Genomic DNA, 17,201 nt, shown 5'->3' on the forward strand with positions numbered 1-17,201 from the left:
AAGCTGCGAACGGAAGCTCCAGATCTATCTCAGCATGACTAAATAAATTCTGTCACAGTTTAAAATTAAAATCACGCGATCATCTTTATCTAGCCTTAAGCCAAAAATGAAAAAAAAGTTTTTTTGGACATAACTTCCAAAATATTACATGATTACTTTTGGCGTTTTGCCATCTTCTCACGTAGTTGAGATCCCCGCCTTCATGAAACGAGTTCTTTTTGCAACCACAAGGTTACTCAACACAAAATGGCAGAGTATTTTATGTAAAAAGTTACTGTGATGCTGATACCGTTATATTATCATTATGAATGTGCATGTCTTAGACGAAAGCCTCAGATAATCGTCTTAATCTAGTAGAAAATCCGGTAAAATCTTTGCCTATGAATTTATAAGCTCACCTTTCCATGCCATTACCAAAACTACTCAACAAGGCAATATCTAGCCAGCCCATCTCGGTATCCGACATTCCTGTCGGCCTGTGCTCTCGGTTCGATGAGTACCTGGTATTTTAAACACGACCCGAATTCACTTCTCTGCCAACTCTTCAGTATCGTGTCAACTAAATTTGGTTTTTCCATCATTCAGTGATGGGTAAGCCTGGGTTATGTAAGTTTACTGACACCACACAATAAAACCACTCCGTTGAGGTAATTCAACTGTATAGATCCCCTTTTACATTCTTTGAAAAAAAATACATGGTTCCAACAGTCTAAACACAACGAAACTGCATGGTTCCAGTTGTATATACTTTACAAAACTGCACGCTTCCAGAAGCACATACTACACAGAAATGTAGGATTTCATCAGGCCCTGCTATCAATAAAGATATCAATGCATGGTTCTGAAATCAGAGAAATATTGTCCCAATAAAAAACTTCTCAGGGGATTTTAAATTCAGATATTAAAAATCACAATTAAACAGCTAATAAGAAACTATTATCTCCCAAGAATATATAAAATCATTTGTTTGTTCGCTACTCGATGTCCAACATGGGTTTTGGTTCCACAATTTTTTGGTTGCGGTTTGTGTTACAGCGCTTGAGTGTTTATGAACTCAGGACTCTTGTTAATAAGGAACAGCTAAAAAAGAAGGCTAGTAATTTTGTTCATGATATTAATCTGTCGTGCCCTTTTTATGACATTTGCTGTCACAGTAAATAAAATACTAACGTTAGCAGCTCAAATGCATTTGTATAATTCTTCATGTAATTGTTTGAATATAAACAGGTCACAGTCCCAATGTAACCTATACATTCTCAGCTGGTATTCATTAAGATACACATTTTTTGTGAGCCAAGCCTTTTTTACACCCTTGTCATGTTCATTTATATCTTTGCAGAGCCTCTTCAGGAAATCAGATGATGGCTTCATGAATAATTTTCATAAATTTGCTGACAATTTCAGTTACGATATAGAGCAGTTTTATGATGATTACAACGTACCTTTTACAGGCACAAGACACTTGACTGTCCATGTTACTTATAACACAGAGGAGAGCGCAAGATAGCCGTCTTGCTATTTAAAAGATAAATAACGAGCGACTAAATGAAAGAGACTGCAAATTATTTGAACGACGCCATGTAAGACGACATCAACTGCGTAGTGTAATAAGACAATGGTGAAGACAATCAAGGTTTTCAGTGAAATAATTTATAAATACCTTGCGCTACAAGACATTGACAGACAAAAAAAATAGGAAGGCGTCAGATGTTGTAAATGTGGGTCATAACAAAGGCTGAAAAAGACAGGACAAAATGACTTGGGCAATGGTCAACTGCTGCAGAGTTACTTTGATTCTGTGCCACGGTACATGTATATACATTTAATGCAAACAGTGTGAACGCAATACTACAGTACTTATCGACGCTGTCAGTAATGTCTAGCGCTTGTAAATCTCAAGTAAGATAATAAAAAAAAAAACATATGCAAACGTAAATCAGTCAAACACGTGTTAGTTTCAAGACTTTTTTTCTGCACAGTCTTCACCAAACTCATTTTCTCACTCTCTCACATTTGTATCTATACACGCTGCCCAGCTAAAGTCACAAAACATTTTCCGATTTCTACAGCACGTTGACACTATATGGACACAGTTTCAAAGAAACAAAGACACAACAAAGTCCTTGTTGAATCTCTTGCTGAAACTTGTACTTCATGAGAGTCGACCAACAGGTATATTCTAGCGAGAGCCAATTTTGTCAGATGTTTGTCGGCCGTGTCTTTTCCTCCTCTGCTTCGCACCCAGCATACATATACAGTCATTATAAACCAGTAACACCCTGTGACTAGATTGGCTTATATCAACATATAAATCGTTTGATGAAATATCATTGCACACAATAAATAATATTGCAAACTGAGTGGCTTCTGTAATCTGGTCCTTCATGACAAATGACATGAAAGAAGCTACGTCACACCGGATGGACCGAGATAACGATGACATTGACTATAACAATAGTTCATGATGTTTGTAAGCGATCAGGTTCATAAGAACAGTTTTTTTCCACCGTGCCTGTTACAGCGGTCTTTCGGTAACGGATAAGCTGTTCAACATGGCACTGGTGCTTGACGGACTGATACTTTCCACGATGAGAGAGAGGCAGTCCAAACTAGACACGCCCGTCGACATCTGATCGTAACCTGCAGAAATAAAACATTGAAAACAGCTTTAGTAATATTGCCCAGTGTAGGCTACACATGCAGATTTCTCCACGGCGAATGATTCTGATCATTCATTCATCTCGCGACGATGCAGTTTTAATACAGCCGATGTGGCGGTCAGCCCCAAATAATCATGCTTTCATTCCTCCATTCACTGAAAGTATTTGTAGGTCTAAAATTTTTGCCGCAAATATATAAATTTGCTTGAATGAAACGTATATTAAACTGTGGCTATATTTTATTTGATTTTATTTCATTTAACGGTTGAACAGCCATTTATTGCCTGTTTGAGGCTTAAAGTTCCTCCACCCAAATAAATCTTCAGCGTAAGTGAAATATTCTAAGTAACCTACTGGCTTGCGCCTGGTTTCTCATGAAAATAATAAGATGCAGCACGTCTGAGCTGCTGTTGACGCTGTTCCGTGATTTAAGTATACTTGCCTCCAAGAAGTTGGGTTTAACCTATCAACACAACGTTGCCTATTCTAGGAGAAACACGAGCGCAAGAATTACCACACGGAGCACATTGCGGCCGTTGGTGAAAGTCTTCTAGCAGTGAGAAAACAAATAACTGAAAATGCGCGGAAAGTTACACACTTGCCGACATTCCGATGACTTGAATATGGTTTTTGCTTTCTGCCAGTTTTCACGCTGTGACTAATTGCTAACATCGGTGAGAATCTCAACTAATCGCACCTTTCCAAATATCTCGACAGATGTTCCCGCTAGGCGCACCCCACGACCACTTCTTCCTAAAGACGATTTCTCAGAACACAAGCAACTACAAAAGCTTCTCTTTTCGTATCACCTATCTGTGGAGCTCCCAAGCTAATCAAACTCAGATAGACTTCACCAGGAGATTGGGGATTCTGTGAGTAACAATAGCACGTGAAACAGTGAACCGCTGTGTGGTCGGCCATGCCCGTGTGGTGGGGCATGAGAAAATAGTGCGAAGAAATGGGCACGTGTTCCCAAAGAGAAGGTCACAGGGCAAAGGTTGTGTTGAGGATGTCTGGAAAACATTCGTTTCACATGTGTTTCTGATAAATCTACTTCGTATCGAAACTTGTATAACTAACATCGATGCCGGTATATCTCAGATTTAGTTACTTATTATTTTAATGAGGTAGATAAACAAGTCAGATTTCTTTCACTTATAAGCGAAAAAAGTAAAGTCTCTTTGCTACAAGTATTCAAATCGGTTACAGAGTACGCCTGACTCACAAATGGACCAGAAATGCAGAGGATTAAAGATTAAAGACATTGATCTTCAAATGTGCATAAATGTCATTTTAACGTTACTAGCCTATATGTTAATTTACCAACCAGACATAAAGTGTTACAATTAGTCCTAAAACAAGTTTTATCACTATGTATCGAAGAACTATGTAACGTAAAACATATATTCTCTTAAGAGTGAAATGTTGTATATAAGTTCCACCATTTTTCCAGTGCTGGCGGATGGCAAAGATTTGTACGATACGTTAATACTTTTCTAAAGTACTAAAGTAAATGTAACATTCTAAAATGATTAGGAAGGTTTGTAATTTAACTCCAGCTTATGTTAAGTTAATTCTTTCAGACGTTGTGTTCCGCACTGCATTCTAACATTATGTTACAACCTTCAAACAATGGTTACGCGGCGTAACATATCAATAAGTTGTTACTAACATTTTACAGTATTTAACATGTTCTATCATTTTAACAATTAGATAACGTTGACATTTGCTTTTAATAAGAAATAAGGGGAATATTTATTAATGATGCGCAAACAAATGGTTAAAATCTATCTTTAGCATCAAACTGTTAATGTATGAGTGACCATACTCATAAGAACAATATTTATAAGAGTCCTGGTAACAAGCGCTAACAGAATTACTGAGTTTGAAACATCATTTGACAATGAACGTTATGATTATGGATGTTTATATCTGTTTATAATGCTTATTGAACTTTTAATATTCAGGTATATTATATAAATTATCTATTTTCTCTCTCGAAATATGCTTAGAATTGCTCATTTTATTATTTAAACCGTAATTAAAAAAAAAATTGAAAGGAATTATGTGACTGTTCTTAAAACCTTTCTTGGACTACGCCAAGCTATGCTATATGGAGAATGAATTTCACCTAGAAATTGATAACTGTTTCAGATCGGTCTAAAGATCTTGACGGAAACTTGCCTCCTTAATTCCGAGAACCATGTATTTTTCTTACCTGTGGATTGATTCAAACCATTCGGATCACCAACATGGTGGAGTTTTTCTGTGTAATAGTGCGGACTGTTCACCGTCTGTAAGAAAAAAAAAGAAAATGCACATCAGTGTAGAATAAAATTATGGCAAAAGTACAAAGTAGATGATATTCCTTTGTGTACACAATTTGGGCCTACCGGGTCTCAACAAGTTTTCAATTGCCAACACGTTTTCTAATCTAAGTAAGAATTTATTAGCTAAAAATTTTTAATTTTAGCCCTACTGTATATTGCTAATTGACCTCGAATTCTTCTCGACATAATTATATGTTTTAAAAAGAAATGCACAGGCAATTCGTTTTGCCAAAACTGCTATGCCAAATTTATAAATTTAATTATTGAAAAGTAATATTATTATTATTATTTTTTGGTAATTTTGATATTGTATTTCTCCTAATAAACCCCAGCTGATTGATTTTCCTTCCTCTGTCACATCGATTACTAATTAAAACATCGATTGCTAAAACATCTCGAACATATCTTTCTTCTATATCGGTTATCTGTTACTAAAATATAACTACCATTTGCGAATGGATCAGTGTTTTTTTTTTAAATGCCATTCTGTCACAAAAGAGATGGGGTAGTGGTGAATTCATGTGGGAGAAATTCGATAAATAAGAAAAATAGGCTGGTTGAAATAACCTGCACGGTACTGATATAGCGTATATCACATGGAAAATATTCATGCCGTGAATGCATCCTTAGTCAGAAAGAAAAGTGTATATAGGCAATATAAAGAATACAAGAGTAAATGCATCTACATGTAACACGAAAACTGATACATTTATTTCATCGGTTTTTACCCTGTACTCAAGATTACTTCACTTATACCACGGCGAGGGCCAACATTATTGTGAGAGGAAACCGAGCAGAAAACTCTGGACCACCCGTAGATTAATTTGCTGGCAGACCTTCCCAGTATGACCAGAGAGGACGGCAGCAATAGCTGGTGTTGAACTCACAGCGACTGCATTGGTGAGAGGGTCCAGGGTCAAACTGATATAGTGTGTGTGCGTTTTCAGTTATTTCAAAGGCTACAAATGCATCTTTATTGAGATATAGTTAAAAAAATAAAAAAGAACACACCAAAAAAAAAACAACAAAACAAAAAAAAAAACAAAAAAAAAACAACCCCCCCCAACAAACAAACCCTACAGAATGTACCATTCCTAATTTGAGGCAAAAATTAATATGGCAATAAAAAAAAAAAAAAAAAAAAAAAAAAACAACAAAAGAAACAAAAAACAACAACAAAACCTGCAGAATGTACCATTATTAATACAAAAATATACATATTGTAAATGAAAAAAACCCCAAAAAATACCATAAAGCTGCATTCATAGTTATCTTAGTTAGTTAGCTTCCTGTTATACATATATTTCGTTTTAAATATTCATTAAACGATTAAGTAAAGATTTTGTTAAGCGATCTTTTTATTATTGCTTTTATATACCTTATCCGATACCAAAATTGGGCTACAACACAAATTGCCTGATCTCTAACTAGTATTTAGTGCATGAATATATATTCTATTTGGTGTCAGTAGAAACCAATGTCGTTATGTATACAAAGAGATAAATCTTCACGTGAGGTGTAGTGGGCGCAGTTCAGCCCATCACTATCTTGGGGTACTAATTTTCAGAACGCCACAACGCCCTCTAGCAAGGTACAGAAGAGCAAGGTGAGTGGGATATTAAAAATGTCAATCTAGCCGCAAATGTGGCAGCGGAATGCTCGCGCCAATTACTAGGACATTGCTGCTTATTACAGCCAGACTTGAAAAATAAGAGAGGAATTTAAATAATTACAGATGTGGCAGAAACGGGAGTTCCACGAGCCAGATGTGTCGGACGAGAGCGACAACTTGGACTATTGAAAACCTTAACCCGTTTACTGAAACGAGGAGAGACTCGGTGCACAGCAATTAAAAGCATCTCAGACAAATGTGTGATGTCTTAATTTTTTTAATATAACGTTTGAGCTATTTTTAAGCGTATTTGATGAGAGGAACACACTTGGAGAAGATTATTTTGTACTGAATTCACCCTAGTAAGATATACTCTAAAGATGGAGCTCGAAGGTCATTTTTCGGTGTACCTATGCCATCGTTCAGTCAACCAGATGTAAGAAGTGATTTATTAAGAGATATTTGAGACAGAAGCATTCGATTAATCTTCGTGTTTTTCATATAGTAATACTTCTTATAATACCGAGGAAAATCCCTGTACATATGGAGCTTGAAATGTTTGGTTTATAGTTAATAACAGATAGGAAATGCATTTATCGGCACGATGAAACGCCATGTCAGCTTCCCATCGTTAAGCTGAACTCGGTTTTCGTCAAGAACATGTTTTCCTGGGGCTGTTTTTTTACTCCGTGTTACGTGTTCATAGCGTTGCTGGTGCCCATAAGGGTCGCGGTAGTAACTAAACGACAATGTGACAACTTCGTGCTTCGAACACAACAGCAGGGTTACTCAGTAGGAATGCCTCTTAGCCCTAAAATATAGGCCAGCGATTAGCATTAATTACAGAAATGTCCGCCAATATGCATGGTCTTTCAGATTTATGTTGACTTTCAAAATAAAGAAATATGAAATAAAAATTCACCATGTCGTTACAACTGTTTGCATGTAGTCTTGTCATCTGTGATTCATGTCACGCTTTCTGGTTAAAATATTTTCTCAATTCACATATTTTTTACCAGCACTAGAAATACAACGAAGTAAGTATCTGTACATCGTCTAAGTACACAAATGTTTACTTGATGGACATGGTAAGATATAATTGCATTCAGGACATGGATAGTACTTGCGAGAAGAACAACAAGAAAAATGACATGTGACAATTGGAATCGTACTAGGCGTACATAAATTGTGCACAAGAGAGCAACACCGTATGTAGAGAACGTTTAAGAGAGACCAGGTGCTTTTAAGTTCAGTAGGGGTCACAAAGGCCACTTTCCTATATCACCCAAACAGGTTCATCAATTCATCGCTGATGGATTATGTTAATTGCTGTCAGCCGATGTACATTACAGGCCGAATGCTGACAGGTGTCAACAAGCAGTTAACCCAGACAAACTACTTGGCGCAAATGAACCTAAGCTGCAATACAAAAAAACTCTAATGGATTTCGTTAACCTGTTTTCACAGGTTTAAAATATTTGGACCAATTTTTCCAAGTACTAACACTCAAAATGTTTACTGACTGACTGACACTGCCCGTAAATTTCAAGTAGCAACTGCGGTTGACTCTATGCATTGCACTTTTGACAGGGCATGCTAATTACCTTGTACGCATACGTTTTAGATTTGAAAAACGTTTTACACTTTCTGCGTAGTAATTAAGATTGTCTTCATTGCTTTCCAGTACTTGAAATTTAAAAGAAGAAAGAAAGCATTTTCAAAATTCTCCAAAGGAGGAGATATAAATATTCGTACAATAAAACGAACTTTTAAGCTCTGAATTTTCCTGTGGCGAACGTTTGTAAGGGGAATATATCTCGGTTTTAGAAATGCACCGGGATTGCAGGGCAGGGGTTGGGGATTGGGTCGAGTGCTGGCATTTTGTGACCTCAGGCCTTTCATTTCAAAGGTCACGATGACATAGTTATATCTCTGATTCAAGTACTCGTGACTGGTCACCGACACAGATGACTCTCCTGGCGATGGCATCTCTGTACATACGCTAGAACTACGCAGAACCTCCATTCTTTGCCCTGTACAGACCATATAGTATAACTGGAAAATCACGTCGGGCAGGCAATGGAATAAACAGATGAGGAACTTTGTGCTTGGAGGGCATGGGAGAATGACTTGAGTTTTACCAATCATTTATTATCAGTGACCGTATCTTGTCGTCAGCGACTTGTCCTTAAGCGCTGACAGTTGGTCCCTTTGCGTTATAGCCCTACAACTCCAAGGGATATCGCGCGGACTCTGCAGTGATGTATGGTGCCTTTGACATCGCTGATAGGCCCAGCATTTTAACCCGTCTACAGTTACAACCCCTTGGTTTGGTATTCATCGTAAGGGAATATTCAATTGCGGAGCTTCTCAAGACAATGTAATATAGCAGATATAGTGTAATATGAGACGGGACTGAGTGTAAGTGCCTAAACGACAAAACACTTGTAAAACTCATTACCAGTCCACTTGGATTGACCGTTTAAAATGAGCATAAAGAAAAAGTACTACACCAAAGTGAATAGTTGACTGTCAAAAAACTTCACATCTTAAGAGATGTATAATTACGTGGTAATTAAGCGTTTAGGTCATGACATATTATATTACAACAATTTAAAATAGCGCATTAGTGTCGGCTTCGTTCCGCACTTTTTCTCACGGATTGACTCAAAACCAGTCAGCTTAATTACTTTCGACTCGCAAACTCTGCTAAGAGAAACAATATATATATATATATATATATATATATATATATATATATATATATTGCTGTAGCCTACATATCTATTTGAATGTGGATTCAGAAGAATTAAAATAACGACTTTCACTGTCAGCTAGGGTTAGAGCTGTGAACCAAGACGACAAAACAGGTTATTGGCTAGACTAAACAATAAATAAATTTAAACTCGATTTATCTAAAACGATTTGAGCAGAATTTGACCTCAAAAGTTTATCAGCTGTATTGATTGATGTTTGTAAAACACAAAGGAACATTTTACTTCGCTTTCTCATATTTAATAAAGTTTTAATGCTTAAATTTAATGAAGTGTATGTGCTAAATAAAGTTCTGTACAGGTGTAAATAAAATGACCCGGGCGATTTATGATGAAGATGAGCATTGAGTTCATCGCAAACATCTACTATGATCATAATTTTTATATGTATTTGTTTGATTGGTGTTTAACACCGTGCTCAAAGATATTTCACTTATTTTTCGGGACCGACCTTAGCAAGGTAACATTTCCAATGCACTTAGAGGTTCATATCAGCTGAAATGTGTAGCTGAATCTAAAAGAAGCCAAAGAATCCCCAACAGAGCCCTATCCATTAATTATCATGGCAGGCGTTCAAAAAAACATAAGGAACAAGAAATGTTTATGGACGAACGTTTTTAACCAAGGGTTACACAATGACAGACAACATAGTTAACAGGAGCTATCATTGCTACTTTTTATGATGTGTTTAGCTCAAAAGAAGATTAAGTGATATGTAAAAATAGTGTCTTTATGACCTTCGGAATGTGCCAACATATCTGTCTTAGCTTCAATACAACCAGCAGAAACGTATATCTGTATAGTTTACTGCATTTTAAATATACTTTAATTCACAGCAGCCAAAAAGTGTGTCCTTTTTCAGTAAAAAAATTTAATACTTTCTAATACAATAATTTTGAAAAATGCCTGGATGAAAAGCCTCTCCAAATGAGTGGGCCCTGAAAAGTCTGATGCAAAGCCCCAGCCAAACCAGTTATATCTGTGTTAATTGCGACGTTATGGTCTCTATTATTACCACAAAAATGGTATGATATGAATTCAGAATTACCATCAAATCGTCGCGTACAGCCTTCACAGTTTAATGTGAAAGTTAAGCTGGGAACATGGCCTAACGATCCAGAGCTAGAACGCATAATAAGTACGAGTTATTTATTTATTTGGTGTTTAACGCCGTACTCGAATATTTCAACTATACGACGGCGGCCAGCATTATGGTGGGAGGAAACCGGGCAGAGCCCGGAGGAACCCACCACCATCCGCAGGTTGCCGACAGAGTTCGTAGTAGGCCGCATCATATGTACGAGTTCATGATAGGCCACGTCATATATACGACCACGAGATGGAACAAACCATAAACACCAGTTTGTGATAGGCCACGTCATAAAGTGCGGGTTTCAAATGGGCCACATTATAAATGGGAGGTCGAGAAAATACATACTAAGGTGCAGTATAGAGAGTAAAAACCAGAGCAGCGCCTGAAAGGCACACCATAAATGTGATGTACATATTCGTTAGAGGCCACATCATTAGTCATTGTGGCCTGTTTTGATAGGCCACTGTCATCAGTCGTAATGTGTGTGCAGTTTACATTATATGGCCACTTGATGACAATGGACACACTTCGTGAACGAACCCCTTCCGTCGTCACCCAGGCGATGTACAGGCTCCTATGCAATATCTCTGTGTGAATAATTTAAGTGTGTTTGTTTTGGGGAGACTTGATACAGTACACTAAGATGTCAGTCAGCATTATGGACGGACAGTAACAGCGGGATTGCTCTGGTACCAGACGCAAACAGGCCACCCGAGGCCATGGTTTGCAAGCCCGCTGTTTTCCCCTCAAATGTAAACAACAGTCTACTTGTAAGCCTCAGGTTTAACGAATACTGATGGAGCTGATCTCCCGTAAAACTGGTTTTACGACAATAAAAAGCGTAACAAGGACATACTGAAACCATGAAAATTATTTTCAAAGCATTATAAGTGATATTACGCCAAAAGGGCAAAAATATTTGTATAGAAGAGGACATTATCTGAATCAATATTTCACAGGGCTGAATTTCAACTTTATTATACGGTACAGTTTTCTGACAGTAAAAATCACTCATTTATTTTTCCTCATGATTAATAAATATTGACGATCGAGTATGAATATTGTTTACGCGACTCTTGTGTAAAAGATGCAAAACCGGAAGATGATAAGGCTAAATAAATTTAACGCCGTTAAAATGTGGAAAGTATTTTGATGGCCTGTGTAGCCTGTGCTATGTTACCGTCGGCACCCATAGTTCTTGCCAAACCGCTCAATTTCTTAGAGATTAGTTGATGTATTTGATGCTACGACAGAGAGAGGACAGTTAAACCGCATTTGCTTTCAATTATTATATTATCTTTCAGCTCAATTTGTGAACCGTCGTCAGTAAAGACGTGAATGCTAGATGATCAGCGCTCGCAAATTAGTCACATCCATATCAATGCTTTTCACTGGCTGTATGACAAGCTTTGCTAAAAGACAATTGGTTGTCGCGGCCTGATATGAATGTTAGTACGCTCCAATAGGAGAGCTCGCTTTATCGACCCGTTCAACCTTATATTTCCTCTGTGTTTTGTGTTTATGACAAAATGAATATTAACAATGCTTAATTACACAGAGTTTGTATCTTCTGTTTGCTTTAGTGCTGATATTGGCAATAAAAACGGGGAAAGCCTAGGGACAAGGGTGGGGAACCCACAGGAGTTCTGAAGACAGATCTTATCCTGAGCACGCCAGTGTCAGTACCTAGTATGACATATCCCGGAACACATGTTCACCAGTCGGACAAACACACTGGTCCGGTCTATTCATTAAGCATTTCCTAACTATCGTTTCGCTCGGTCACACAGCAGTATCATAACATTGCATGATGAAGGGGAAGTAATCGATCCCACCATCTCAGGTCGCCGGTTAATCGCTCCCAGTTAACGTCGATTAGCACGCATTTGGTCGAGCCTTAATATGCTGGCTTTCGTTTAAACAATGAATATGTGGTCTTTGTGTGTAAACTGTAGAATACGACGCCACATTCCCCGCATCATTCACAGAATGTCTTGTTCGGAGCCGGCAAAAAGCCGAGACGAACCATTCTTGCGTGAAGCCGGGATTTCCTCGGACAGGATATTTTGTGGGCTGAGTGTTTTGGATGGGATATACTCCGAACCTGGGCAGCACTGAGGCGGTATATACACGATGCCGCTAACGTATTAAGATAACAGATTTATATATCTTTCGTCTCTTTCTCGGCTGTCATCACCTACACTCTAACCAAGCCAGGGAGTACTAGGGTCCCGCACTGGGGCTAGCACCTTAAGTGTTTCACCGCTAGTACACCAAAGAGTCGAGCCAGGCAAAGTCGGCGTGCATGACGGAGGAACAGAATTAACCCACGGGATAAATTTTAATCAGGCGTGATCGAAAACGGCTGTGGAGTTCACAGAAGGGTTGTATTACAAACATCTCCCAGAGAGCAAAAGGGTGTGGAAGTATGCGGACATTAGAGCTGGAAACAAGACGCAAAAATGAAAACCTATATGCCAATGACTAAGACTTCAGGCAATTACAATATACACTCATATAAAATATTTCGTATAAGAAGGTCACTGATATGATGACTCTAATAGTAAAGAAAATAGAGAAAACAATATGCGATTCCAAAAAGTCATTAAATTCGTTGTATTCATGCAATCACATATGGTGATAAAATACACCGCCAATTTTAACCAAAAGTTTATATCTTCTGACGAAAAATTCTATTATTGAAATACAAGTAACTGAATAATGTTTTAAACACCTAAACTAATATTTCTTGTTTGGTGCTTTATGAAGTCTCGTGTACCTCTTGTAATAAAGAGCTGTGAAAACGTCCACGCTTTTTACAAAAAGCACAGCTGTTTTTATACACGGGAATGATCGTCACAAAAAATTGGAAGATCTGCTTCTTGGAGAAAATTTCTACTCGCAATCACTGCAAAAATGAATAATTCAAAGACCCTATAACATTTAGGCTCGAAAGCACACTTGTAACAAAACTACGGTACTGTTACCCCAGCATTTCATTACTTAAAGGCAGTCAAAAATAAAGATCTAAAAGGAAACATATAAGTCAACCTCTATGTAGTTACTAAAATCGATTCTGTTACATTCCCCAGAGTAAGTACTATTGCCACAGGCGAGCTAAGTAGAAGATCGTTGAAAGATGAGCTGTTTAAAGTTAACATGATTGTTCAGATCTTAGCGCGTTTTTCTGAAGCGTAAACAGGAACTACGCAATGTTTCAGCTTGACTGATTTCGGTGAGAAAGATTTCAGCTTTAAGTGATTTGAACTTCACCGCTGTGAGATCACCACGGCTCGTGTTGCCAGTCCCTACCCGTGACACTGACATCCCCAGGGACAAGAAGCTGGGCTATTTCCTCGCGGCTATTTAGGGAGGGGTATTTGTATAACTGTAGGTCGTATCAAATGATGACAGTGAAAACAAATTGAAATATTTCTGGTTAGCCGACACTTTGCTCGACTCTCCATCAAGAAAAATTACACATGGCTTTTTCCAGGTTTCAATGGACTACATCCGTGCAAAGACATGCATGACTGATACAGATGATAATTCCGACCCTAGAGCTAAATTAAAATTTAATACTCTAAAGCTCCCGTCGCCCCGTAAATATGCTAAATGAACTTTAAATGCTTACACTTTAATATTCTGGTTTGGGTAATTCATTTTTAAGGAAATACAGCTATTAAAATATAAATATTATATATCTGTCTTTTATATAAAAGCACTCGAACAAAACTTACGATATTCAGATGTTATTTTTACAAGTGTCAAAACAAAAACACCATGTAAAAATGTAGGTATATACGACTAAGGTCAGTTGCTTTGTGCTCTCAAATAGACAGAAAATAAACCCATTTTGTGTAGTACTTTTTCTTATTTTTATTACCAGTGATGAAGAGCACAACTGTGTTTTCGGTGACATTTTACGTATATAGTTCACCGTCTGTTATGTAGGCACTGTATGTTTTATGTACAGACTGTTTATATACCTGGTGTGGTATTGAGTCTCTATTGGCCTTATATAAGTACACAAAACAAAATGATGTTTATCATTGTTAAATATACAAGTGTATGAATAGCTATACAAATGTGTAATTCTTTGCATATTGTAAGTGGTTACCCAATGCATGTTTACAATTTATTGCATTATATATTTTTATGTATTATATAATATGTTTTGCATTACAATAAAAACAAATTATACGCTTAAAACCTTCGTAGCAGAAATTGCATACATTTATTTATTTAAACAGATTTTTATTTATGGGAAAATTGTTCTTTACTTACCATATAATCGGAACCACTGCTATTAGAACCTGTGTCATGATTTTCTTCGCCTCTTCCAAGCCGATTTCCGTGAAGAAGATCTTCCAAACTTTCAATATAGTCGATTGCATTTCGGAGAATTTCTACTTTAGGGAGGCGTTGATTTGGATTAGGACAAGTTCTTCGTTTGAGAGTTTCGAACGCTTCGTTAACTTTCCTCAGACGTCGTCTTTCGCGCATTGTAGCTGCCTTTCGCCTGTCAATTGTCACAGTCTTTTTCTTACATGCTTTACATGCCCACAAGAGACACCTCCGTGAGGGTCCGTGATACCCCGGAGCAAACACGTGAGGTGTGTGGTCACCAGGGTCCCCGTCCTCTTCGTTGTCTTCGTCTTTAAAGTCATCTTCGTAGTCTAAGTTGTCCGGGCTTAGAACGTCTTCTTTCGGTGATCTGACACTTTGGCAAGATGGCGATTCGTCGGAGGAGGACTGGGTCTTGTCCCTATAGTCTGTCTGACGGTGTTTATCAGGTGGAGATGAGCAGCACCCCTGCCTCTCTGTCTTCTCTTCGTCAGGAGGGGAACAGCTGCCCTGTCGCAATGACGCCACCTTTCCCTTCATGTACAAACCCGTGGAAATGTTTCTCTGCCGATAATCGGGGTTCTGATAACTATAAAACGACTGCTGGTTTGACACTGGTTGATGATAACCGTACATTTGCTGTACATGTCTGCCGTAATGCCTGTACGCCGGGTTCGCAGACCCGTTTCCGGGTATCCCGCTGTAGAAATCTGTATTTCTTGGGGAAGGATAAGAATGAGAGATATCCATAATTTGTCTGGGGTTTGTTGAGTCTACACCAGCCTGGTTACTCGGATAGTACAGTCCTGTGTTATGATCGTACCTGCAGCTTCTATAGTCCGTCATCATCATCTTGGCTTGAAAAACTGAGAAGATCTTTCACCGGACCAAGTTTTCACGATCAAAGAGTGTCTTCACACACTCGCTCCGCTTTTACTCGTTAAACGTACCAGGTTCGAACATGTGGCGAACCTCTGCGCTGCGAACTCTTTAAGAATCCTGTTAAGTATTCGCATGTCACCTACTCTTAATTTTGATGAGTTGTAAATGGATAGCGAAATTAAGTCACTGGATGTAAACGTTTCGAATTAATTAGCCAAGGCTACTGGGTAGTGTACATTGGTGAGCCTGTAACTTGTGACTATAAGCCGAGTCTGCCAATAGACTCCGCCCACTTCACTGGTCGTCTGCCACTTCCAATAAAACAGTCCCGATGTTTACGCGAAGCAAGGAAGAGATACGCCCGAGAAATGACTTCGAAGCCAAGAGGATAGTTTCTCCTAGCGAATTAAGACTGCCATCTCAGAGGAAAATGTCCAGCTACCAGCGGGGGACTCTCATCACAATGTTATAACTTCTCTGATGAACATCCTCTTGTGACTAGAGGAAACTTCTCTACAGCTCGATCAAAGATGAGATAGACCCCAGGGTCAAGAGATGAGGTCGACCCACTGCTACATGCGGCATCGTGTTTGTTTAAATGTACCGGAGACTTAGTCTGTGTAATTGAAACCAGCGAGACTCAACCGTCTATCCCTATTATGCGGTTTAGTTTGAATTAAAGCATCGCGTAAAGAAGCCAGACCTATTATTGCCTCTCTCCGCCTTTTCTTCTTTTTCTTCCCTATATACCATTATATTTTTTGATGAGCGCCTTTACAGAAGAGGAGGGGAATTGGCAAGCACTTATAAGCATAAGGACAGAGAGAGTAAACGCATTTCACGAGTACTTGAGTGAGTTCCCACGGACTGCTTTCACGGCCACTTGAAGGAAGTTATAAAACGCTTTCATGAGGTAGAGTTTGACAATCGCCATATTCATCTAAAGATGATGGAGTGTGGTAGCTCTACTAGAGTACTTAAAAGCCACGAAGGTCGAGTTCTGTGCAATAATTAATGGCAGAATTGTATTAGAACCGTAATCCCCTTCAAGGAACTGATCTTTCCTCTTTTGCCTTTGAAGTTTGTCTTTATAGCAAAAATTTACGCTTGATTTTTTTTTTCGACCGTGCCCTTAAGTTACCGCCGGTGATACATGTGTGGGGTGTCCGCGCGCAGTCGTCTGCATTTATGTAGATTTTATGAATTGGACATACTTTGATGGAAAGAAAAGGAGCCTCTTATCGTGTGCTAATCAAAGGTTATCACGCCTTACTTTCCGCCCCGAACTCAGTGATTTACTTTCCAGATTTCCTTCAAATCCGCCGGAGTCAAGAAGAAAAAAACACACACTTGGTTGAATTCCCGATTCACAGATTAGGCTTGAGTATAAGGTTGAGTTGCAAATAGCTCTGGATCCACGTTTTCCCTCTCTCTGTCTCTCTTTCCCTATGATCTGTCAGTACTATAGGAGAACCATATGGATCCGGAAACCCAGATAAGAGA

At 38.4% G+C, this 17,201-nt stretch overlaps 1 protein-coding gene across 1 annotated transcript; it reads right to left on the bottom strand.

The window, feature by feature from the left end:
* Positions 1-1,630: 1,630 nt before the first annotated feature.
* Positions 1,631-15,948, bottom strand: LOC135482340 (myogenic factor 5-like). The gene is made up of 3 exons (XM_064762272.1): positions 14,757-15,948; positions 4,879-4,954; positions 1,631-2,640 (listed from the first exon to the last, which is right to left on the bottom strand). The coding sequence occupies exons 1-3, from the start codon at positions 15,666-15,668 to the stop codon at positions 2,516-2,518; spliced, it is 1,113 nt and encodes a 370-aa protein (XP_064618342.1). The 5' UTR covers positions 15,669-15,948; the 3' UTR covers positions 1,631-2,515.
* Positions 15,949-17,201: the final 1,253 nt, after the last annotated feature.

This window comes from Liolophura sinensis, chromosome 1 (genome assembly GCF_032854445.1).
Source record: "Liolophura sinensis isolate JHLJ2023 chromosome 1, CUHK_Ljap_v2, whole genome shotgun sequence".
Taxonomy (NCBI): Eukaryota; Metazoa; Mollusca; class Polyplacophora; order Chitonida; family Chitonidae; genus Liolophura; species Liolophura sinensis.